The 24,806-nt window shown below is 44.2% G+C and overlaps 2 protein-coding genes across 4 annotated transcripts in view; one reads left to right on the top strand and one right to left on the bottom strand.

The window, feature by feature from the left end:
• The first annotated feature begins 158 nt into the window (after window positions 1-158).
• CHST7 (carbohydrate sulfotransferase 7) lies at window positions 159-24,319 on the top strand. Of its 2 annotated transcripts, none has more exons than XM_032619559.1 (2): window positions 159-1,840; window positions 23,684-24,319. In XM_032619559.1, the coding sequence occupies exon 1, from the start codon at window positions 346-348 to the stop codon at window positions 1,807-1,809; it is 1,464 nt and encodes a 487-aa protein (XP_032475450.1). In that variant the 5' UTR covers window positions 159-345; the 3' UTR covers window positions 1,810-1,840; window positions 23,684-24,319. The 2 variants fall into 2 exon arrangements, with proteins under 2 accessions (XP_032475450.1, XP_032475451.1); XM_032619560.1 differs by lacking the exon at window positions 23,684-24,319 and adding an exon at window positions 23,078-23,165 and having other exon boundaries at window positions 210-1,840.
• Window positions 23,696-24,806, bottom strand: part of SLC9A7 (solute carrier family 9 member A7) — a 154,536-nt gene continuing 153,425 nt past the window's right edge. The window contains exon 18 of one of the 2 annotated variants that reach the window (XM_032619552.1): window positions 23,696-23,804. The gene's annotated coding sequence lies outside the window, so the exon portion shown is untranslated. The remainder of the gene's footprint in view (window positions 23,805-24,806) is intronic. The other variant, XM_032619551.1, reaches the window with a different exon arrangement.

Here is a 24,806-nt window from a genome sequence, read left to right on the forward strand (position 1 = left end):
CGCCCCGCGGCAAACCCTCCCAGATCAGGCAGAGCCCTGGACGAACCCCAGCGGGTAGAGAGGCGGGGAGAACCCCAGCGGGTAGAGAGGCGGGGTGGAAGGCGGGGCGGGCCGCTGCCTAGTCGGCCAATAGGCGGCTCTCCAGCGCGGAGCCTGGAGAGGGCAGGGGATTCGCCACTAGCACCACCGCCTCCAGAGTTTCCCTTGTGGATGCACAGCCCCAGTGACTCCGCTCCTCCCGGCGCAGAGGGGCTCCAAGAGGCCGGAGGAGCGCACTCGGGACGGGATTTCCGAGGAAAGGGAGAGGAAGGGCGCCCCACCCGCTCTGGAGGGGTTCAGTGAACGATGAAGGGCCGGCGGCGGCGGCGGCGCCGAGAGTACTGCAAGTTCGCGCTGCTGTTGGTGCTGTACACGCTGGTGCTGCTGCTCGTCCCCTCTGTCCTGGACGGCGGCCGCGACGGGGACAAGGGCGCTGGGCACTGCCCGGGCCTGCAGCGCAGCCTGGGAGTGTGGAGCCTGGAGGCGGCGGCGGCGGGCGAGCGCGAGCAGGGCGCCGAGGAGCGGCCCGCTGCGGAGGAGGACGCGGGCCGGTACCCCAGGTCCCGGGGCAACCTCAACGGCGCCGTCGGGGAGGCGGCGTCTCGCGAAAAGCAACACATCTATGTGCACGCCACCTGGCGCACGGGCTCGTCGTTCCTGGGCGAGCTCTTTAACCAGCACCCGGACGTTTTCTACTTGTATGAGCCCATGTGGCATCTGTGGCAGGCGCTGTATCCGGGAGACGCCGAGAGCCTGCAGGGCGCGCTGCGCGACATGCTGCGCTCGCTCTTCCGCTGCGACTTCTCGGTGCTGCAGCTGTACGCGCCGCCGGGGGATTCCGCCGCGCGCGCCCCGGACGCGGCCAATCTCACCACGGCCGCCCTCTTTCGCTGGCGGACCAACAAGGTCATCTGCTCGCCGCCGCTGTGCCCCGGCGCGCCCCGGGCCCGCGCCGAGGTCGGCCTCGTCGAGGACGCCGCCTGCGAGCGCAGCTGCCCACCCGTGGCTCTCCGCGCCCTGGAGGCTGAGTGCCGCAAGTATCCGGTGGTGGTCATCAAGGACGTGCGCCTCCTCGACCTGGGCGTGCTGGTGCCCCTGCTGCGCGACCCCGGCCTCAACCTGAAGGTGGTGCAGCTTTTCCGCGACCCGCGGGCCGTGCACAACTCGCGCCTCAAGTCTCGGCAGGGGCTGCTGCGCGAGAGCATCCAAGTGCTGCGCACCCGCCAGAGGGGCGACCGCTTCCACCGCGTGCTGCTGGCGCACGGCATGGGCGCTCGACCCGGGGGCCCGTCCCGCGCACTGCCCGCCGCCCCGCGCGCCGACTTCTTCCTGACCGGCGCGCTCGAGGTGATCTGCGAAGCCTGGTTGCGCGACCTGCTGTTCGCGCGCGGCGCGCCAGCGTGGCTACGGCGCCGCTACCTGAGGCTGCGCTACGAGGACCTGGTGCAGCAGCCGCGCGCCCAGCTGCGCCGCCTGCAGCGCTTCGCCGGGCTGCGCGCGCTCGCCGCGCTCGACGCCTTCGCGCTCAACATGACGCGCGGCGTGGCCTACGGCGCGGACCGGCCCTTCCACCTGTCGGCGCGCGATGCCCGCGAGGCCGTGCACGCCTGGCGCGAGCGCCTGAGCCGAGAGCAGGTGCGCCAGGTGGAGGCCGCATGCGCCCCAGCCATGCGCCTGCTGGCTTACCCTCGCAGCTGGGAAGACGGCAACGCCGAGCCGTCCGAGGACGAGGAGACGCCGCCGGAGACGGGGGCCGACGGCGCCACGTAGCCCCGCTCCCGCGCGCCCGGGACGGATCCGGGTAAGGTGGCCCCCGGCAGGGTAGGGTCAGGAAAGGGTCTTGGGGAGCTTGGATCAGCCTTCAGGGGGAGGGGAAGGATGCCGTCTCAGATCGATCTCACCGGATGAAAATAGATCCGAGCGGTAGGGGAAGTCCAGCTGGGAGCATTTGGGAGAGTCATTGGGATCTCTAGCATAGCCCCCTGCCTTCTCAAAGGAAGACCCAGAGAAGCGAGAGGTTAATTATGGCTAAGGCGGAACGCAGGTCTCCACACTACCAGTTTCCCCTATGAAGTAAAAGGTAGGATCGTCTGTGGAGGATGAGGAATGGGGGAAGGAGAGGGAAGAGGGATATCACGGGTCTGAGCAGAGTAGTGAAGGTTTGAAAGTCACAATGAAACTTGAGACTGGGAATTGACATGAAAAGTACAGGATTTCAGGGACCATATGAGGTCCATGATTATGACTTTATCTTGATGCCACTAGGTCCTGTGGGGAAACCTTTTGCAGCAGTGCTTGCAGGCACAGGGAAAACCAAAAGCAAAATTTGGGGGAAAGTTATTGACTCTTATCCTACCTACCCCTAATCTGTTTCATATTTCTCTGCCTCTGCCTCTCTGACGTGCAGACTTCGAGACTTTCTTTCAGATTTACCAAACATACAGTCATAGGCTTCTCTTGCAACAGCTTTTGCACATGTGTGTGCCTCAGGCTCTGGTATACTGGCGTGGAATGGACTTTGCTTTCCCCTGGCTCGAGGGGTGGCTCCCCCCACCTCCCACCTCCGCCCCCAATGGCTGGCGCTCCCAGGATATTTGACCATATTCCGTTCACATCAGGTCACAAAAGCTGCCTGGTCTGCTTCCTCTAGTGCGGACAGAACCTCAGGGCTGGGCTTCCCTCACTCTGCCCGATCCACTTGAGACATCGATGGAACCTTGGATTGGCAGTAGCAGCTTTGGCTGTGACTGCTGAAGGAGCTTTGTGAAAAGACATTCCCTTTCTGCCCCCCCCTCCCATTTTTTTCTTTCTCTATAAAGCATATATCCTAAGGTATCCTAAGATGCCAAAATGGGGCTTAAATGATCTCAAAATGTGTTCAGTGTCTGGGTCGGTCTATGGCCTGTTCATTGGGATGAGGGAAGTTTGTTCTACATGATGTTGACCTCAGGAGTCTAGTTAGTGGCGTGGGAATGCGATTTCCCAAACTTTGTGTGAGCTGGAAGAGTGCAGCCTTCTGCACTGTGCAGTCCAGAGGAGGAAAAGCAGTGCCGGGTGGGCGGAAATGACTTAAGTTTCCATTCATTAGTTTATAGTGTAATTCAGTATTCCTCTGGGATGAAGCTCTGAGGACAATAGTCGAAGACGTTAATGAAGATGGATTTTGTTGTTGTGAATAGAGCCAGGGTTTCAGAGTGATTTCGGAAGCTGATTTTCCTCCTAGTGATCAAGTCATTTTCTTAGTTTCTGTAATTGCTTAGGAAGTCTGTGTTCTTTCCTGATTTCCAGAGTGAAGGTAAAAGGAACAGGGTGACTTGTCACATTTTAACAAAAACATCCTTTCATCTGCTAATCCTGTATTTACAGATGTAACATAATGGGTCTCCAATCCTCCTTCACCGGTCTGAGGGAACGCCTCTCGAGGACAAATGGCTGCAGCATTATATGGTTTTAAGAATTGACAATCTCCCAGAAACTCTCTTTTTTTTTTCATTTTTACTAACATTTGGCACTGACTGGGGTGAGGTAAGAAAGTGAATAGAGAGGAGGGTTAGAGGACACAGTCTTCATCCTCTAGGAGGTTAGAGTCTGTGCACGTGACAGTGACTATGGGGCCGGACATTGGTGCTGCTGTTTGGAAGAGCCAATGGGGCTTCCTTTGCAGGGCTGCAGGGACATCTGGGAACAAGCTTTAGGCTCTTTCAAACTCTGGTGACTGAGCTCTTCCTCCCACATTTCTGCTGGAATTATCGGGCACTTACCATGTCACCACCAACTAGTGGATTTATCAAAATGCTTGTATTCCTGGTTCCGAGAAAGATAATGTTACCAACCAACTGACGAGTTTCCAAAAGTCTGTCACACTCCACTCTAGGAATGGGAAGGGGATGGATCCTCAGGTGCGATGTGTTGAGTTAGGCATTGTGGATATATCATTACTGTGACTGTCGATGAAAATAAGCAATAAACAATCTATAATAAGAATAGGAAAGAGTTTTATTTGAGCCAAACTGAAGACTATAGCCCCAAAGACCGGAAGACAGTCAGATAACTCTGAGGAACTGCTCCAGAGAAGCTTGGTTTTCAGACCAGTTTTACATCTTGTCAGAACAAAGAACACTAAGCAACTCAGGGATCCGTTCCTTCAAGGTTTCCAAAAACAAACAGACAAACAAAACAAAACAAAAGAGATCAGCCAGTATGTCCTCAGCACCTGGGAAGAGAGTCTTATCATTAAAGGAGTACCAGCATGAGCGTCCCAGGAAGGAAGACATTTAATCTTTATTTTTAACACAGACATTCTTTACTTCTGGTCAATGCGCCCTTTTCTTTAATAATTAAAGTAGAAGTACCGTGTACGTTTGATAGGCCACAAACAGGCTGTTTTAGTTAGCATCACATTCGGGTTAAATCATGTATAAGCCAGAATGACTTCCCCATACCTCCATATGTGAACATTTCTTTCATCATGACATATTATCAGTTTTACAGATGAGAAATCAGAGATTCAGAGAAGTCAGGTACCTTGCCCAAAGTCACACCTGGGCTGCTGGGCTGCTGAGCTGAGTGTTAGACCCCAGAGCTCAGAATCTCTCCATTATAACACGCCCTCACCTGCCCGCCCCCCCCCTTTACCGTCCCCTGGCACCCTTTTGGCACTGCAGCCAGGCATAGTGGCTACTCTAGGGTGAGAACCACACTTAGCTTTATTACTAACAAACACTGAACAAACCAATAAAATATCCCTGAGCGCTGCCAACAGCACCTACACGGGAGAGCCCCTGACTCTATAGCCGTCCTCCTCATGGCTGTCCTTCGCTTGGGGCACCTGAGCACCCTTGGGGCACCCTTGGCTCAGCAGTGAAGAGGGACTGCACGTGAATTAACCTGAGCGACTTCTGGATGCTCCAGACCTGACAGCCAGGATTTGGCAGGGAGGGAGTCAGTGCGCTTTTTTTCAGGGCTGGGTGGGGACCGCAGCACCAAACTAAGTCACCGAGGACCCCAGGCCCTTTCCATCTTTTCCATCTTCTTGGCTTTCGTTCACCAACTTATCTTCCCACTGTCACAAGATGGTAGCCTCAACAAGAAGTATCACTTCCTCACCCAACCACACAGGGCCGTGAAAATGCAGAAAGGAAGGAAGGTGGTTACTAAGGGGTAGCGTTTTCCCTCATGTATCTGTCTTTCCTCCAATCTGGTTATAAGACCATCCCCAGAAACCCCTACCCCAGTCGACTTCCTTTTATGTCTCACTGGCTAGAACTGGGTCACGTGTTCTGCCCTAGCCCAGTAATTGGTGAAAGGGAAGGGGGTTGTCATGATTGGCTTAGACCAGTGGGTTCTCAGCCCTGGCTGAACATTACAGTCACCTGAGGAGCTTTTCTTTTCTTATGTCAATATTAAAAATACTCCATCCTCAGAGATTCTGATTTAATTGGTCTGGGGTGGGATCCAGTTATATAATTACTGTATAATCCTCCAGGGGATTGTATAGTGCAGCCAAAGATGAGAGCCACCTACCTGGACCCGTCATGCTTCATCCCCTGGGCTGAGCCCTTGCCACTGGAACAGGATGAGGATGCAGACTAAAGTTGATGAGCAGCGAACTGTCTGCCATAGTCGTTTATGTGAAAGAACTTGAAGCTGTGAAATACCAAGCAGCTGTAGGGTGTTAATATGGAAACGTCTTAAATTATTCACGGCTCCATTTATCACCCTCTCACATTCCTTCAAATGCTTTGTTGTCTGTATCTCCTTATCTATAATCCATCATGGTACACTATCCACTACCATTCTGAACAGACTCATGTGCTGTCCTATCCTTTTCAGCATGTATCCGTTTGACCTCTGCCCTTGGTAGGACCCAAGATTTCATTTCATTAGGCATTTAAGGCATCTTGGTCTTTGTTCTTCACAAGATAGATGGACCCTCTGATTGAAATTAAGAAGGGAGATAAGTGCACTGTAGCCGAAACCCCAACGATCAGAAAGTGTTCTTTCTAAGGAAATCATCCAAACAAAAAGAAATGAGCAGCCGTCACCAAATCCCTAACAAAGCATTTTGAAAGTCATTCCATTTTAGTAAAGCCAAATGGCTTATGTATAAAAATCACTGAAAGGGAAATCTCTTGCTTAAACAGTAGTCTGTACTGCTAAAGAATAGCCATTCGTTAAACATTGTTCCTACCTAGAATTTCTCATTCAACAAAATTTGTTCAAATCCCTAACTGTAGTAAAAGAATGAAGCTAGAACACTCCCTAACACCATGCACAAAAATAAACTCAAAATGGATTAAAGACCTAAATGTAAGGCCAGACACTGTCCAACTCTTGGAGGAAAACATAGGCAGAACACTCTATGACATAAATCACAGCAAGATCCTTTTTGACCCACCTCCTAGAGAAATGGAAATAAAAACAAAAATAAACAAATGGGACCTAATGAAACTTCAAAGCTTTTGCACAGCAAAGGAAAGCATAAACAAGACGAAAAGACAACCCTCAGAATGGGAGAAAATATTTGCAAATGAAGCAACTAACAAAGGATTAATCTTCAAAACTTACAAGCAGCTTATGCAGCTCAATATCAAAAAAACCAAACAACCCAATCCAAAAATGGGCAGAAGACCTAAATAGACATTTCTCCAAAGAAGATATACAGATTGCCAATAAACACATGAAAGAATGCTCAACATCACTAATCATTAGAGAAATGCAAATCAAAACTACAGTGAGGTGTCATCTCACACCAGTCAGAATGGCCATCATCAAAAAATCTAGAAACAATAAATGCTGGAGAGGGTGTGGAGAAAAGGGAACACTCTTGCACTGTTGGTGGGAATGTAAATTGATACAGCCACTATGGAGAACAGTATGGAGGTTCCTTAAAAAACTACAAATAGAACTACCATATGACCCAGCAATCCCACTACTGGGCATATACCCTGAGAAAACCATAATTCAAAAAGAGTCATGTACCACAATGTTCATTGCAGCACTATTTACAATAGCCAGGACATGGAAGCAACCTAAGTGTCCATTGAGAGATGAATAGATAAAGAAGATGTGGCATATATATACAATGGAATATTACTCAGCTATAAAAAGAAACGAAATTGTGTTATTTGTAGCGAGGTGGATGGACGTAGAGACTCATACAGAGTGAAGTAAGTCAGAAAGGGAAAAACAAATACCGTATGCTAACACATATATTTGGAATCTAAAAAAATGGTTCTGAAGAATGTAGGGGCAGTACAGGAGTAAAGACACAGATGTAGAGAATGGACTTGAGGACACGGGGAGGGGGAAGGGTAAGGTGGGACAAAGTGAGAGAGTGGCATGGACATATATACACTGCCAAATGTAAAATAGATAGCTAGTGGGAAGGAGCCGCATAGCACAGGGAGATCAGCCCAGGTGCTTTGTGACCACCTAGAGGGGTGGAATAGGGTGGGTGGGAGGGAGACGCAAGAGGGAGGGGATATGGGGATGTATGTATATGTATAGTTGATTCACTTTGTTATAAAGCAGAAACTAACACACCATTGTAAAGCAATTATACTCCAATAAAGATGTTAAAAAAATCCTAATTGTAAATTAATGTAGGCACTGTGTTCGAGCCAGAGGACTAGAAGTTAGGATGGTGTGTGTGTGTGTGTGTGTGTGTGTGTACATATAGATAGGTACTTGAGTGGCAGGGATGCAGTAAGGTGCGAGCAATTTTAAAAAACACATCCACATCCAAATTATTATTGCCCCTTCGAGAGGTTAGTGCTGCCTTTGACCAAGACATTCTTGGAGCTCCCCCTTGGGGCTGCCTTCCCAGGCAGGACCCCCTCAGTTGATGGTGGATTTAGTGTTTAGGAAAAATCACGGCTCACCAAATGTGGTGAGTGAAGCAGGGGAGGAGGCTGGTCCTGCGAACTGAGGTGTGGCCATAGAGTAGTAGCAGAGTCATTCCTTGGCTCATATGAAATCAGTTTTTATATTAGGGGACAGGAACCCAGGCATCAGAGCCTGGCTTTCCTGGTTACTACATGATTGACCTTGGCAAGTCCCTAAACCATTTTGGCTTTAGTGTTCTACCAATAAGAAGACGAGGTTGAATTAAGAGGATTTACGAGTTTTCTTGGCACTAAGTGGGGGTGTGTGTGACATTTATCGAGTGCCTATTTTGTGTACTGTGTTACTAGCTTAGTGCATGTTGTCCGAGTTAGTCCTCATCTTAGCTTTATGAGGTACATAGTATCCCCATTGTATGGGTGGTGAAACAAGCTCAGAGAGGTTGGGTAATTGCTAAGGATAACACAGCCAGAGGATTAAAATCAGGTGCTCTCTATTTTGAAACTAGTGTTAAAAATTTTTTAGGAATAATATAAGCACGTGGCGAAAAAAGAGTTCAACAGTTTAGGAGGATATAAAATACCTGCCAGGCTCACTTCATAGAAGTAACCACTACGTTTCTTGTGATATATGTCTAGAAATATTTTATGCAAATTCAAACAGAAGTATGTAGCCTTTTTGTACTTAAATCTTTTTATTTTTAATTCCTTAAAATTTAAAAATTGAGATCCGACATAACATTATATTAGTTTCAGGTGTACAACATAATGGTTCACTCTTTGTATATATTGCAGTAGATCTCCACAGTTAGTCTAGTTACTGTCCATCACCACACAAAGTTATGTAGTTTTTTTCCTTATGATGAGAAATTTTAAGATCCACTTTCTTAATAACTTTAAAATATATGGGAATTCCCTGGCGGTCCAGTGGTTAGGACTCTGTGCTCTCACTGCTGAGGGCCCGGGTTTGATCCCTGGTTGAGGAACTGAGATCCCACAAGCCGTGCGGCACGGCCAAAAAATAATAATAATACACACATACACACAGCATTATTAACTGTAGTCACCATGCTGTATATTACATATCCCTGACGTATTTATTTTATACCTGGGATTTTATACCTTTTGACCCCTTCACCCAGTGCCTCTGGCAACTACCAGTCTGTTCTTTGCATCTGCAAATTCATGGGTTTTGGGGTGGGAGGCGGAGGGCTAGGTTCCACATATAAGTGACAGCACACAGTATTTGTCTTTCTCTTTCTGACTTATTTCACTTAGCATAATGTCCTCAAGGTCCATCCATGTTGTCACAAGTGGTGATATTTCATTCTTTTTTTATGGCTGAATAATAGGCCCTTGTACACGTATATACCACATTTGCTTTATCCATTCATCCACTGATGAACACATAGGGCATTTCCATATCTTGGCTATTGTAAATAATGCTGCAGTGACCATGGGGGTACAGATATCTTTTTGAGTTAGTGTTTTCATTTCCATTGGGTAAATACCCAGCAGTGGAATTGCTAGATCATATGATGGCTCTATGTTTAACTTTTTGAGGCGCTTCCATCCCATCTTCCATAGTGGCTGCACCAATTCACATTCCCACAATTCTTGGGTGACAGGGAGGGGTACTTTGTTGTACTGGATTTCTGCTGTCATCTACTTAAAGTCCAGAAACATGATGGCAAAGATGAGTTTATGAAAACCGTGCCTTTGAGGAAGATGGTGGAGAGAATTCGAATTCGCAAGTCCCAGATTCTAAATGATGAGGTAATCACTATCTTGGATAAGTACTTGAAGTTGTGCTATGGAGAGAACATGGCCACGGGGCACGTTCACCGCTCTCAGCCACCCATCTACCAGTCCCTGGCCAGCAGCTGAGGGCACGTATATCACCTGTTTTTTTTTTTAAAAAGTAAATAAATAAATTTATTTATTTTTGGCTAAGTTGGGTCTTTGTTGCTGCGCGCGGGCTTTCTCTAGTTGCGGCGAGCGGGGGTCTACTCTTCGTTAGGTGCACGGGCTTTTTGTTGCGGTGGCTTCTCTTGTAGCGGAGCACAAGCTCTACGCCCGCGGGCTTCAGTAGTTGTGGCTCATGGGCTCGAGAATGCAGGCTCAGTAGGTGTGGTGCACGGGCTTCATTGCTCCTCGGCATGTGGGATCTTCCCAGACCAGGGCTTGAACCCGTGTCCCCTACATTGGCAGGCGGACTCCCAAACACTGTGCCACCAGGGAAGACCTATCACCTGTTTTTGAAAAGTCCCAATACTGACTACATTTAATAACTATAAGGGCATGTTTTTCGTTCTATAAATTGTTTAGTGAGAATTTTAGGGACTATTTTTCAGTATCTTTGTGCCAGTTAAAGTGGGATGCTTTTTTTTTTTTTTTTTTTTGGCTGCACGGCTTGCGGAATCTTAGTTCCCCCACCGAGGATCGAACCTGGGCCCCCTGCAGTGGAAGCGCAGAGTCCTAACCACTGGACCACCGGGGAATTCCCTAAAGTGGCATGCTTTTCAATCTAAAAAGCTTAATTTTATAAAATTGACTTACTTTTCTAGACTAAAATCATATATGCTTTTGGTAATTGGAAACTGAGAATATTGGCTGCTGATTGTTGCCATCATGTTCTTACAAAATTATTTTCCATTTTTTATAGAATGTTCCCACAGCTAGCTGTGTCATAAGGTACTGCTCAGTTCATCCATTTATCCTTTGGCAAAGCGTCAGTAATGTTTAGAGAAAGATTTGTAGGCTTAAACAAGAAACTTAATGCCAGCGAATTGATTTAAAGTCCTTTACCGATTAGCATTAAACTTAATGATTAAGTATTTCACTTTTGTTTAGGGATTTTTCTGAGGGCCTTTTGTGAAGAATCTTTTCTAAGTAATTCTTCCCTTTCCTTTTTTGTGTCAGTGTTTCAGAAAATAGTGAACTCGAGTCCTCTGCTTTCTCTAAATCCACTTGTGACAAAAGCTAATTTGTGAGGTATGATTTAAAGGTTACAGGGATAAAACTAATGAAACCTAAAAAGACAAAAAGTTCCTATATCTTCTTTTCAGTGACTGTCTAGTATTTCATTGTAGGAATGTATTGTAACATATTTAACCAGTTCCTAGTCCCAACATTTCATTGCTGCATTTTTAATAGCATCTTTTGCATACATGTAAGTACATCTGTAAGAAAAATTTCTGTAGTAGGGTGATGGTATAGAGCAAAAGGTATACAGACTTTTTTACATTTTGAGAGGTTAAGTTGTTCAACGTTGCACCAACATCTGCCCCCACCAGCTGTTTCTTGGAGTGTCCGCTTCCTAGACTTTCAACAACAAGCATTTTATCTATTTATTTTTTCAGCATGGCTAGTGTGATAGGTGGAAAACCCTTTCTCCCAGCGCCCTGGCCCTCTCTGACCCTACAGTTCATCTCAGGCGGTGAATAAATGCCTCCCACCTCAGGTTGTGATAACCAGATGCCAAGATGAAATTCATTCCTTAGTCCTTCTTTGACGCACCTGGGTTTGCAAAGTGTCACTTCTGTGGTTCTTTTGAAGGACTGGACACATCTTGAAATCAAAGTAATCATCCCTTTATAAAACCACACTTACACAGGACATCAGGTTGTAGCAAGCTTCTTACTAAGCTGAACTTCTCCTACTACTGCTGCAGGGGATTGTACCTAGTGACTTGAACTTCAGCTATTTCGGGACACTATCAGTGGGGAACTGAGGCTGATTTTAAATGAGGTTGAACTCTATACATTTTCTCTCTACTCCTGAGAGCCCTCTTTATTGGTGGGGGCAGGGAGGTGGAAGGCGGAAGTGCCCATTTGCAGTTGTTGAGGCAGGATTCAGAGGATTTTCAAAGAGGCTTTTTTTAGTCTGGGCAGGGATTTGTTTCCCATGAATATTAATGTAATATAAATAATTGGGAGTGATGCTTTTAAAAAACATTTATAAGCAGCTGGCTTAAAATTCCTCAGTCCAAACAGTACAGAAAAGACTGAAACTTAAAAAAAGCCTGGCCCCTCATCCTCTCACTTTGTAATGGAACCTGAGGAACTTGCTCTATTGAAAGAACCATTTCTGCTCAGGTGCAGTATAAAATAAGAACAGTAGGGACTAAGAAACAGCTCTGGCCCAAGTTCAAGAACACAGGGAAGTGGAGAACTACTGGGGAGTTGAACAGGAAGCAGTTTCAGTCGGAGCAAAGTTGCTGAGCTCAGTGATGTCTGCATGGGAATGGGAAGCCTTCAGCTCTGCCCCAGCCCACAGGCACCAAGCCAGAGGCCGTCAGTCCACTGGACGCTGAGAAGACATTGGAACGGCAGCTGGCAGTGAATGTTTTGAAATCTGGGGGGTTAAGGGGCGGTGGAAGACGACTACCACGTTTGACTTCAATGATGACCACAGTGAGCAAATTTCTCCTCCCCTGAAATGGGTGCAGCAGGGGGCTTGGCTGTAGAGTCACATTCTAAAAATAGCCACTGAGGTAGACTTGTGTTCTTCTTTTTTTTTTTTTTTTTTTTTTTTTTGTGGTACGCGGGCCTCTCACTGTTGTGGCCTCTCCCATTGTAGAGCACAGGCTCCGGACGTGCAGGCTCAGCGGCCATGGCTCACGGGCCCAGCCGCTCCGTGGCATGTGGGATCTTCCTGGACCGGGGCATGAACCCGTGTCCCCTGCATTGGCAGGCAGACTCTCAACCACTGCACCACCAGGGAAGCCCTGTGTTCTTCTTTTTTCTTTTTTTTTTTTTGTCATCATTATTTTTTTTACATCTTTATTAGAGTATAATTGCTTTACAATGGTGTGTTAGTTTCTGCTTTATAACAAAGTGAATCAGTTATACATATACATATATCCCCATATCTCTTCCCTCTTGCATCTCCCTCCCTCCCACCCTCCCTATCCCACCCCTCCAGGCGGTCACAAAGCACGGAGCTGATCTCCCTGTGCTATGCGGCTGCTTCCCACTAGCTATCTATTTTACATTTGGTAGTGTATATATGTCCATGCCATTCTCTCGCTTTGTCACAGCTTACCCTTCCCCCTCCCCGTATCCTCAAGTCCATTCTCTAGTAGGTCTGTGTCTTTATTCTTGTCTTACCCCTAGGTTCTTCATGACATTTTTTTCCCTTAAATTCCATATATATGTGTTAGCATACGGTATTTGTCTTTCTCTTTCTGACTTACTTCACTCTGTATGACAGACTCTAGGTCTATCCACCTCATTACAAATAGCTCTTGTGTTTTTCACTCGTGGAATGGAAGCCCTTTCTTTTAAGTGTTACCTTCAGGCAGAGGTGTTAGAAGGAGCCCCGAAGGCACAGGGAGAGTTGTGAGAATGTGAAATCCAATCGCTTAGAGGGCCAGCTTGGACAGATTAATCTTGTGTGATTAAGACGGTTTGGTCACGGTAACCAGCAGGCTGGAAACAGAAAGCAGCCTAACTGAAAGGCTGAAGTAGAACATTACAGAAGCGTTTGTAAACTATGGGGAGTGGGTGGGGACTCGAGACTCTGAGTTCTTTTGTAAAGATGATGAACTGGGGAAAGTTAGGAACAGCACAACTGGGAGGCTGGCTGAAGCAGTCCTGACATACATACAGATCAAGTGATCATCAAGGAAAAAATGTCCCAGGGCTTTGAGGGTCACTTTCCCCATGACTGAGACCAGACATTACCAAAAAGGACTCATTACTGCCTCGGAGAGCTTATGGGAACAGTAAGCCAAAAATACTAAAACCAAGATAATGTTTTAAAAATAGGACTTCCTTTCAAACAGCCTAGAGCTGGTGTATGTTAAATATACAGATTTTAGAAGCAATAAAATAGATGCTGTCTCTTCCTGTAATAAAGGATATTGCTAACAGGGATGTGAGAAGGGAAAACAATACATTTTTCAGGTTCTGCAAACAACAAAAAAGTTAAACTTTGTTGCCTTTCCGTGCACTCCCCTTCCCCACCCCATCCCCCCAGCTGGGAATTGCCAAGGAGACTATTTTACAAAAAGGAGATGGTTGGCTAAAAATAAACACACAGCCCTACCGAAGACCAACAAAACTCCCAGCATTATCGAATGCCTTTTAGATTTATTTTTATTTCTCAGCAGTCAAAGAGAAGGAGAAATCATTCTGAGCTCAGGAAAAATCCATGTCCTGCTCCTAAGTATGGCAATCTCTGGCAATCCTACAGGCCCAGGAGAAGACTGGTGTACGGCTCGCCAGCGTCCTGTGAGAAAGTGAACCTGCTCTTGGCCATGGGGCCATTTCATCCCTGCCAGACTGTGCACGGTGCTAGGAAAGGGTGGCACAGACACAGTGCCTCGCTCCGCAGGGAGAGAGAACCAGAAGTGATGGGCTAGACTTGGGGTGACACACAAACTCTGTAACCTGACTAGCCATCCTAACCTGTGAATCCTGAAGCTGATCGGGAGTGGCCCTAGTGCCCCCCCCCACTCCATTTGGCCCCCTGTAGAGGTAGAATGGTAGGTCCAAGCTTCCCAACCCTGTGCCCTCAGTAACCTCTGCCAACCCCACTTGGTAGATGGCAAACATCTACAAGTGGGCGGTCAAATATATATTATAAAATACTGACTCCGTTCCTTTATTTGAGTTGGGAACGACTTTACTCACAAAAGCAAGTAGGTACACCAATTAAAATTGTATCTTGGAGCAGCTCAATGAAAGGAAAAAACAAAAGTCAACTAGCCAAACTCACGTCTTTCCAAGTTTTATTAACACTGGTTTGGAGCGCATTCCTTTTGTTCTGAAGTGAGCCCAGAAATTTAGGAAAGTTTTAGCTGGGGGTGGGTATGATAAGATTGGAAACGTGTTATTATTTTATTCTCTTCTGTTGGGGAAATGTAATAGCCATTCCGTTTTTGCACTGGCTGACTCTGGGTCTTGACTAATGAGTCCCATGGAATGAGGTTTTATTCTGAATTCCGGAGCAGAGAAGTGAGTCCTCTTCTCCCACTGGAGGCAGGGAGGGATGGAGATGCAGCTCAACTCTGGACATGGGCTGCCCAGGGTCAGGCAAGTGGCTTCTCCCCTAGTTTCCCCCTTTACTCCCCAGGCAAGAGTTTTGTTTGTTAGTGGGTTTTTTTTTTAAAGATTTCTTTGAATGTGGACCATTTTTAAAGTCTTTATTAAATTTGTAACAATATTGCTTCTGTTTTATGTTTTCGTTTCTGGGCGGCAAGGCACGTGGGATCTTAGCTCCCGGACCAGGGATCGAACCCACACGCCCTGCATTGGAAGGCGAAGTCTTAACCACTGGACGGCCAGGGAAGTCCCTTATTTTTCTTTTAAACTCAGCCTCTGTTTTCAACTAAAGGGAGAGTTGTTTCATGTATTAAATAGGACTGAAACTAGTATTGACTAATGCAAAGATACTGGTGCCCCCTGCCACTGCTACTTAATTTTTCAGATTCACAGTCTGGAAATGATTTACAACATGTATGCTGCTTCAAGTACATTTCTAGGCTATTTGGGGGGTGTGGTTGTATTAGCAAACTCCATATTTCCTGTTCCATTTTGCTTTAGAGTCACAGGGAGGGAACGCTTGCACTTTGACATTTCTGGTATTTCAAGTATTATTTTAACATTATCCCTAGGCAGCTCCCTTAAAAAAAAAAAGACAACTTAATGGCTCTATTGTCACAAACTTTGTCAGTTATTTCCGTTTTCCTTGGCACTGCATTTCACTAATTTGAGGTGAAAACAGGAAGGTGAAGAAAGCTTAACCAAGGTTAACATAAACTTAGATGGTAACATCACTCACAAGGGGGCTGTTTCAGAGTAGGATATTGGGAGATGACCCCCCCACACACACAAAACACGTCGCCCTTGAAAAGGAGGCTAATGCCTGTCCTCGGCCCATTTGTTCTGCAGCGGGTCCGAGAGGAAGGCTGTTACAATAGGCTGGAAAGTAATCCCCCCATGATAACGGGACCCACTGAATACCCGGAAACCTCAGCTCCGGCAGCCAAAATGCCAGGTCCCTGCACCAACTTTTAGCATCTGTGAAGTGGCTTCTGGTGGAGAACCTGGGGCACCTCACCTGGCACAAGTGTGTGCGCAGGGACAGGTGAAACCAAGAAAACTGGAAGGAAAGAGGGTCTAGTAGAAATCTACAAGTGCAATTCAAGGAGGGGAGGGAGGTGCCCATGCCGGTTCGCAGAGCCACTGGGGACGCCCAGGGATCGGTATCTGACTTGAAACCGGCCAGGAAGGCCACTGAAAGAGGCAAGTTCATTTGGCCGAATCTTCTGTTCTCAACCTTGAAAGCCGGCAGGAAGTTGATTCTTCCTCCTCCCCCATCCCAGCTTCAAACGTTGAAAAAAGTTTGATTAAAATGCTAAGAGTATGTCTTCCTGGGTTATTCCGCCCGGAGAGCCTCAGCCAAGCCAACTGCAGGCAATCACAGCCTGGAATGACGTTTCCCTTTGATGGCAATGAGGCTATTAGTAGGTCAACCAGCTGCAATTAGGGCCCGGCTGGTCATTTAAGTACTCAGGGGAACTGTAGCAAAGGAGATAAAATACACCCAACTCATGGGAGTATGACTTTGAATCTTTAAGTAAACAATCCATTTTTTAAAAGTGCAAGTGAATTAATTTGAGTATTAATTAAGCCATTAAGGAATGACTTCACACTTCAATGCCACATATTAAAAAAAAAGCCTTTTATACATGCTTCACAAAACAATATACAGAAATCTCTATAATTCTGGAAGTTAATTGCACCAAGACAGTTTTTAAAATTATCTATTCTCTATTATCATACAGGATAGGTCTTGAAATAGTTTTGACTTCAGAATGACCAGAAGGGTCTACACCATTTCAGGTGGTTCAGGCAGTAGTCATTCTCCCCAGACGCTGGACAAGTGGAAACAATTTTAACCAAGAAGTTTAGTAGCTTAAAATTTACTTCTACATTGTTAAACATCTAGCAGTTGTAAAAGGGCAAAGCTGGCTACTTGGTAACTGTAGCTGGCTGATAACCTGAGCGTTCAATTTTAAACTATGCATGCAAACTTGAATACTTCACATTGCTCCAAATGAATCAGGCCCCATAGTATTAAGAAGAGTGGGGTCTGGAGTTAATTAAATTCTTAATCCTATATCTAAGGAGCTTAAGAATTTGGGGGATCATCACACTAAGAATTCATGGACATGTTAGTGTTTTAAACACAACCAAAAGTAATTAAAATGGGAGGAAATTAACTGATAGTTTTTGTAGGGTCTACTTGGAGGTGAAGTGAGAACTGGAAGGTATTTGAGCATCCCTGCCCTGGTGCGGTGACATTCAGGAACTGAGACCAAACCAGAAGAACAGGAATCCATTTCTGATGTGAAGAAAGGGCCTTGTGGGGTTGCTGCCTGGGCCCAGCCCGGCTTAGCAGGACTTCAGAATTGTTCTTCAAATACCCCAGAGGCAGTAATAGATCTTTGAGGGCACCTGTTTCTCCTCTCCTCCCACCTTGTACTGCTGGGTGATTTGATAAAAAGAAAATTTGGACTTACAAAAAGCAGCTTTTCAGGTAGATTTTAAAAAATTTTTTAAAGAAGGTTTTTAATAAAAGGACTTAAAGAGTGCTTATGGGTCCACAGGTTGGGCTGATAGTATCTCCATAAGCATCTGTCAGGACATGGGATATGATCAGGCAACATTTAGCACTTGGTTAGTTTTTGACAGAAAGCCACCCTGAGTTACTGCCAAGTGTTCTCAGTCTTTAAAATGACCCAAATGGAGAGCTGAATGCATTGTACAAAGAAAGAGTGACAGAGGAAAACTTTTTATTTTGAAATAACTATAGACTCATGGGAGGTTGCAAAAATAGTACAAAGAGGTCCAGTGTACCCTTCACCCAGCTTCTCCCAAAGGTAACATGTTACACATCTTACACATAGATCAATAGCAACACCATGAAATTGACATTGGTACAATCTACAGGCCTTATTCAGTTTTTTTTTTTTTTTTTTTTTTTTTTATGCGTTACGCGGGCCTCTCACTGTTGTGGCCTCTCCCGTTGCGGAGGACAGGCTCCGGACGCGCAGGCTCAGCGGCCATGGCTCACGGGCCCAGCCGCTCCGCGGCATGTGGGATCCTCCCAGACCGGGGCACGAACCCGTGTCCCCTGCATCGGCAGGCGGACTCTCAACCACTGCGCCACCAGGGAAGCCCCCTTATTCAGTTTTTAACAGTTTTTACGTGCACTCATTTTGTGTGTATGTATGTGCATAGATCTGTGTGATTTTATCACATATATGTAAACATCACCACAATCAAGATACAGAACTGTTCCGTCAGCAAAAAGAAACTCTTGTGCTATCCCTTTATAGTCACATACCCTACCTCATCCCTCCCCTTTCCCTGGCAAACATTAATCTGTACCCCATCTCTGTAATTGTGTTATTTCAAGATCGTTATACAAATGGAATCATACAATATATAACCTTTTGAGATTGTCTGTTTTCATTGAGCGTAATTCTCTGGATATCCATCCAGGTTGTTGCACGTATCAATAATTCATTCCTTTTCATTGCCGAGTAGTTTTCCATGGTATGGATGTACCACAATTTGTTTAACCATTAACCCATTTGAAGGGCATTCGGATTGTTTCCAGTTTTGGACTATTACAAATAAAGCTGCAATGCATATTTGGGTATAGGTTTTTGTGTGGATGTAAAATTTCATTTCTCTGAGATGAATGCCCAGGAGTGGAATTGCTGGTTTGTGTGGTATATTATGTTTAGTTTTATAAGAAACTACCGAACTGTTTTTCAGGGTGGCTGTACCATTTTACATTCCCACCAGCAATGTATGAGAGAGAAATTTCTGTGCAGCCTTGCCAGCATTTGGTATTGTTGCTATGTTGTATCTTAGCTGTCCTAATAGGTATGAAGTGGTATGTTATTGTACTCATTTGCATTTTCCTAGTGGCTAGTGATGTTGAACATCTTTTTGTGTGCTTATTTACCACCCATATCTCCTCTTTGGTGAAATGTTGGTTCAGGTGTTTTGCCCATTTACTAACTGGATTGGTTTTTACTCTTGAATTTTGAGAGTGATTGGTATATTCTAGATAAAAGCCCTTTGTCAGATATGTGGTTGCAGATATTTTCTCTCAGACTGTATCTTGTCTTTTCATCCTAACAAGATCTTTGGCAGAGCAGAAGTTTTAAAATTTTGATGAAATCCGATTTATCATTTTTTCTTTCGTAGATTGTGCATTTGATGTCATGTCTAAGAACTGCCTGTCCCTCACCAGTATCACACTGTTGTGATTAATGTCGTTAGATGTAGCTTAATATTGAATAGAATGACTATTCCTACTCTATTCTTTTCCAGAAAGGTTTTAGCTATTCTAGTTTTTTTGCCTTTCCATATAAATTTTAGAATAAGCTTCTCTGTATGTATAAAAGGCATTGACAGAATTTGGTAGGAATATTGTTAAACTATAAATCAATTTGGGGAAAAAATGACATCTTTACTTGAGTCTTCCAATCCGTGAACATAGTTATTTCTCTCTATTGATTTAGATTGTTTGATTTCTTTTATTGGTGTTTTGTAGTTTTTGGCATACAGGTCCTTTATTGTTTTGTTAGATTTATACCTAAGTATTTAATTTGAGCGATCATAAATAGCATGAGTTTTTAAATTTGGTTTTAAGATGTTCATTTCTAGTATATATAAAGTTGATTTTTAAATATTGATCTTGTACCTGCAAATCTGCTGAATTCACTTATTAGTTCTAGGAGTTTGTTTTGTATTCCTTGGGATTTTCTATGTACATAATCATATAAACACAAATAAGGACTGTTTTCTTTCTTTCTTTCCAATCAATATGGCTTTTCTTTTTCTTGCCTTATTTCATTGGCTAGAACTTCTAGCATTATGTTGAATAAGAATGGTAAGTGCAGACACCTTTGTGTTCTTCCTGATCTTAAGGGGGAAGTATTCAGTCTTTCACCATAAATAATGAGGTTAGATGTCGGTTTACGTAGATTTTTTAAACATCTTTATTGGAGTATAATTGCTTTACAATGGTGTGTTAGTTTCTGCTTTATAACAAAGTGAATCAGCTATATATATAGACATATATCCCCATATCTCCTCCCTCTTGTGTCTTCCTCCCACCCTCCCTATCCCACCCCTCTAAGTGGTCACAAAGCACCCAGCTGATCTCCCTGTGCTATGCGACTGCTTCCCAGTAGCTATTTTACATTTGGTAGTGTATATAAGTCCATGCCACTCTCTCACTTCGTCCCAGCTTACCCTTCCCCCTCCCCATGTCCTCAAGTCCATTCTCTACGTCTGTGTCTTTATTCCTGTCCTGCCCCTGTGTTCTTCAGAACCATTTTTTTTCTTTTTAGATTCCATATATACATGTTAGCATACAGTATTTTGTTTTTCTCTTTCTGACTTACTTCACTCTGTACAGACTCTAGGTCCATCCACCTCACTACAAATAGCTCAAATTTCATTTCTTTTTATGGCTGAGTAATATTCCATTGTATATATGTACCACATTTTATTTATGCATTCCTCTGTCGATGGACATTTAGGTTGCTTCCATGTCCTGGCTATTGTAAATAGTGCTACAATGAACATTGGGGTGCACGTGTCTTTTTGAATTATGGTTTTCTCTGGGTATATGCCCAGTAGTGGAATTGCTGGGTCATATGGTAGTTCTAGTTTTAGTTTTTTAAGGAACCTCCCTACTGTTCCACGTAGTGGCTGTACCAATTTACATTCCTACCAACAGGGTAGGAGGGTTCCTTTTCCTCCACACCCTCTCCAGCATTTATTATTTGTAGACTTTTTGATGATGGCCATTCTGACCAGAGTGAGGTGATACCTCATTGTAGTTTTGATTTGCATTTCTCTAATAATTAGCAATGTTGAACATTTTTTCATGTGCCTGTTGGCCATTGTATGTCTTCTTTGGAGAAATGTCCATTTAGATCTTCAGCCCCTTTTTTGATTGGGTTTTTTTTTTTTGATATTTAGCTGTATGAGCTGTTTGTATATTTTGGAAATTAATCCCTTGTTGGTTGCATCATTAGCAAATATTTTCTCCCAATCTGTTGGCTGTCTTTTCGTTTTGTTTATGGTTTTCTTTGCTGCACAAAAAAGTGGCTTCTTTAGGTTACACGTATGTAACTAATCACAACCTACTGGTCTCAACATTTTACTACCACCTCAAGTGAAGTGTAGAAACTTTATGTCCATTTAGGTTCCATTATCCTGTGCCCTTTATAATTCTCTTATAATATTTTCTCTCTGTATATTGAGAACTACATCATACAATGTTATAATTTTTGCCTCAACTGTCAAACATAATTTTTTAAACTCAAGAGAATAGTCTATTAAATTTACTTCTATTTTATCCTTTCTGTTCATTCTTCATGATGTTTCAAGTTTCCTTCTTTTATCCTTTCTTTTCTGCTGGAAAAACTTCCTTTAGCAGTTCTTTTACAGCAGTTCTATTGGCAATAAATTCTCTTAGTTTCCTTCATCTGAGAATGTCTTTATTTCACATTCATTCCTGAAGGATATTATCATGGAATATAGAAGTCTGAGTTGACAGTTATTTTCTTTCAGCTCTTGAAAAATGTCATGCCACTTCCTTCTGGCCTCCATGGTTTCAGATATGAAATCCACTGACATTCAAATCATTATTTCCATAAGTAATGCATCATTTCTCTCTAGTTGCTTTCAAGATTTTTTCTTTGTCTTTACTTTCCCGAAATTTGATTATGCTGTATCTTGGTGTGGATTTCTTTGGGGTTTTGTTGGGGTTCACCCAACCTCTTGAATCTGTAGGTCTTTTGCCAAATGTGGGAAATTTTTAGCCGTATTTATTCAAGTACTTTTTCAGCCTCAATTGCTATTCCCTCTTTCTGGAACTCTGATTTTAAAAAAATGAACACTAGATCATTTATTGTAGTGCCACAGGTCCCTGATGCCCTGTTCATCTTTTTTCACTCTACTTTCTCTCTTTTGTTCAGATTGGGTAATTTCTATAGTTATATTTTCAGACTCACTAATTCTTTACTGTCATCTGTATTCTGCAATTTGGCCCATCCAGTGAGCTTTTAAAATTTTGGTTATTGTATTTTACAGTTCTAAATTTTCCATTTGGTTCCTCTTTCGTTTTTGTATTATATTTCTTTGCCAGGAATTTTTTTTTTTTTTGCTTCAAGTGTGTAACTGCTAATTGAAGTATTTTTACGATGGTAGCTTAAAATCCTTCTTGGATAATTTCAGTATCTGTGTTGTTTCAGTGTTGGCATCTGTCAGGTGTCTTCTCTCATTCAAGTCAAAATCTCCCTGGTTCTTGGTTTGACAAGTGATTTTTTTTTTATTGTATCCTAAACCTTTGGCATACATTTGAACATATATTATGAATCTCTGAGTTTTATTTATTTTAGCAGGCCTCCACTGACAATGTGCTGGTAGAAGAAGGGGTGCATCACCTGGTTATTGCCAGGTGGGGGTGGTAGTCCAGAAGCCCTGGCTTCCCCTAGGCCTCTGCTGACAGGAGGGGGGATTTTTTTTTTTTGAGGTGCTTGGGTTCTTTCTAGGCTGACCCTTTCCCTGCCCTTTGGCTAGAGATAACAGGCTTTTCATGGAGCTTTTATGGTCTGTGGCCATTGGTATTTCTGGCCTGCTGGATTCTTCAGCATCCATCCTCGGATATTGAGGAGGCAAAAAGAAAACCCAGGCAACTCACACCTGTGTTGTTCCTCAACTCCCAAGGTCCCTAGTCAGTCCAGCTTGTTTTTCCTATCCTTCAGAGTCTTATCTTCATCTTATAAATATATTTGGGAATTTTAGTTACACTTTGTGGGAGGAATAAGGAGCAATGCATCTATTCTACCTTACCTGGAACCACAGTCAGCCTGTCTGGAAATTGGTTTTTATTAAACTAAATTCAACTGAAATTTGACATGCTGGCTCTTTCTTTATGTAAATAACCAGTACTAACAGAATGCTAAAGGTCATGAGACAGGCCTCAAGGCATTTATGAAATCAGTTCCTGTCTAATTGCTTAATGTGAATCTTTATTGCACATTTTTAATCACCTTGAAAGTGCTCCTTACCCAAACTCCGCTGCATCAGTAGTTCTATCAAGTTTTACTACATTAGAAAATGATGTCAAATTTGGCACATATCCAGGATCAGAGGAAGGATCACAAGAAAGCCAGAAACTGGTGGCAGAACTAGCATGAACATCATCAGTTCACCCTTTGCCGCTCCCATAAAGTGATGCAGCAATGTGTTTTAATGGAAGATGGAAAAAGCCCAGATCTCACAGAGGTAGGAAGCTGGACTCGTTGCTTATATACAGCCTCAGTTTTATAGAACAGCTGATCGTTGCTGGCATGATTTATTTCGCACATATGAACCAGTACACAAGTGAAAGGTGGATGGTTATATGGTCGGTGCCTAAAGGTACAGCTTCAGTCCCAGCCCTTACCCTACTCTACACAGCAGGTCTCAGAAAGTTTTCTTCTCAACAGGTGCCCCACAGCAGCAGCTGCAGAAAGCACAGTCACACTAAGAGAGGTGCCCCCATCTTTATCCTCACCAAACACCTCTTGGGTCACAAGCAGAAATGATAGATACTGATTCTGTATGGGTCTACAGCATTGGATAATGCAGCTTAGGTAGGGAAGAGTATAGGTTTCGTATTTAAGAGGCCTTATGTCATCAAGGTTCAACAGGCTTTCCGTGGATTCCTGTGTTCTGAAGTTCAAACATCCTTTGTTCCTTCCCTTCCAGGTCAGTCACCACGAACCAGGCCACTCAGCACGTTGTCCCAGCATTGGAGAAGCCATGCTGTGGAGGCAGTCTGTCACTGTCAGAGACTGGGGCTTGACTTGGTACCAACTGCTGTGCCATTCTGTGGAGCAGGAATATTATGAGCTGTTAAATAATGACTGACACATTGGTTGAAATGAAGTTTCCAGTAAGGAAGTGACAGTGCAATGTGGATAATTATGGCAATAAAATAGGAAGAGCTTTAGTTCCCAGCCTGACCCTGCCTCTGCTGGAGCCATGTCAACAAGGCGTTCTCAGAACAAAGAAGAGACGTGATTTGGTACCATTTCCCATCAGCAGGTGTCTGGACAAAACATCAATGTGAATAAGGTTCAAGTACAGTCCTGTGTATCTTGATTAAATTACTTAATATTAAATAAAAGGTCTGGGTGGTATTTTTTAAAATCTGACTCATCCAGCTCTAATTCAAATAGCTCCCCTCACCCCGACCCTTGAATGGAGTTTTAAAAAGTAATTTCTCTCCCTGGGGTGGGAGAACCCTAATGAACTGAAAGAAATTTTTGCTTTTAAATTGTTCTATCTGATGTTTTTGTAAATTATATTATTAAATGACTCTGGTGTCACTGTTAATGACAAGATTTGGTTTTGCTCTGTTATGATGTAGTTCAATTGCATGGTTTAGGGAAAAGCTAGTCTACATACAAAAGAACACAAAGACTATGAAGGAAACTATAGCGAGCTCAATAATCTTAGCAACTAGCCAACACTCAAAGCCTGTTAAAGATGATTGCAGGCCAGGAGAAGTCACAGGCAGAGACCAGGTTTAAAGTGTTTCTTTTAATCCTAAGGCACATTTTTAACATCTAAAAAAAAATCTGTTGCTGTGATTTTCAGATCTAATTTTAAAACTAAAAATTTTCAAGCATCTCGATTAGGGGTCAGCAAAAAACTTTTCTGTAAAGACCCTGATAGTAAATAGCTCAGGCTTTATGAGCAGCTAGTTGTTCACTGCTGTTACAACTCCTCAGCTCTGCGTGAAAGCAGTCACAGACAGTATGCAAATGAGTGAGTGGAGTGTGTGCCAATAAAACTTTATTTACAAAAACAAGCAGTAGGCTGGATT

Source organism: Phocoena sinus, chromosome X, assembly GCF_008692025.1.
Source record: "Phocoena sinus isolate mPhoSin1 chromosome X, mPhoSin1.pri, whole genome shotgun sequence".
Taxonomy (NCBI): domain Eukaryota; kingdom Metazoa; phylum Chordata; class Mammalia; order Artiodactyla; family Phocoenidae; genus Phocoena; species Phocoena sinus.

What these genes read in the sequence shown, in the direction of transcription:
- CHST7 (XM_032619559.1), top strand. Translation starts at nt 346, where the DNA reads ATGAAGGGCCGGCGGCGGCGGCGGCGCCGAGAGTACTGCAAGTTCGCG.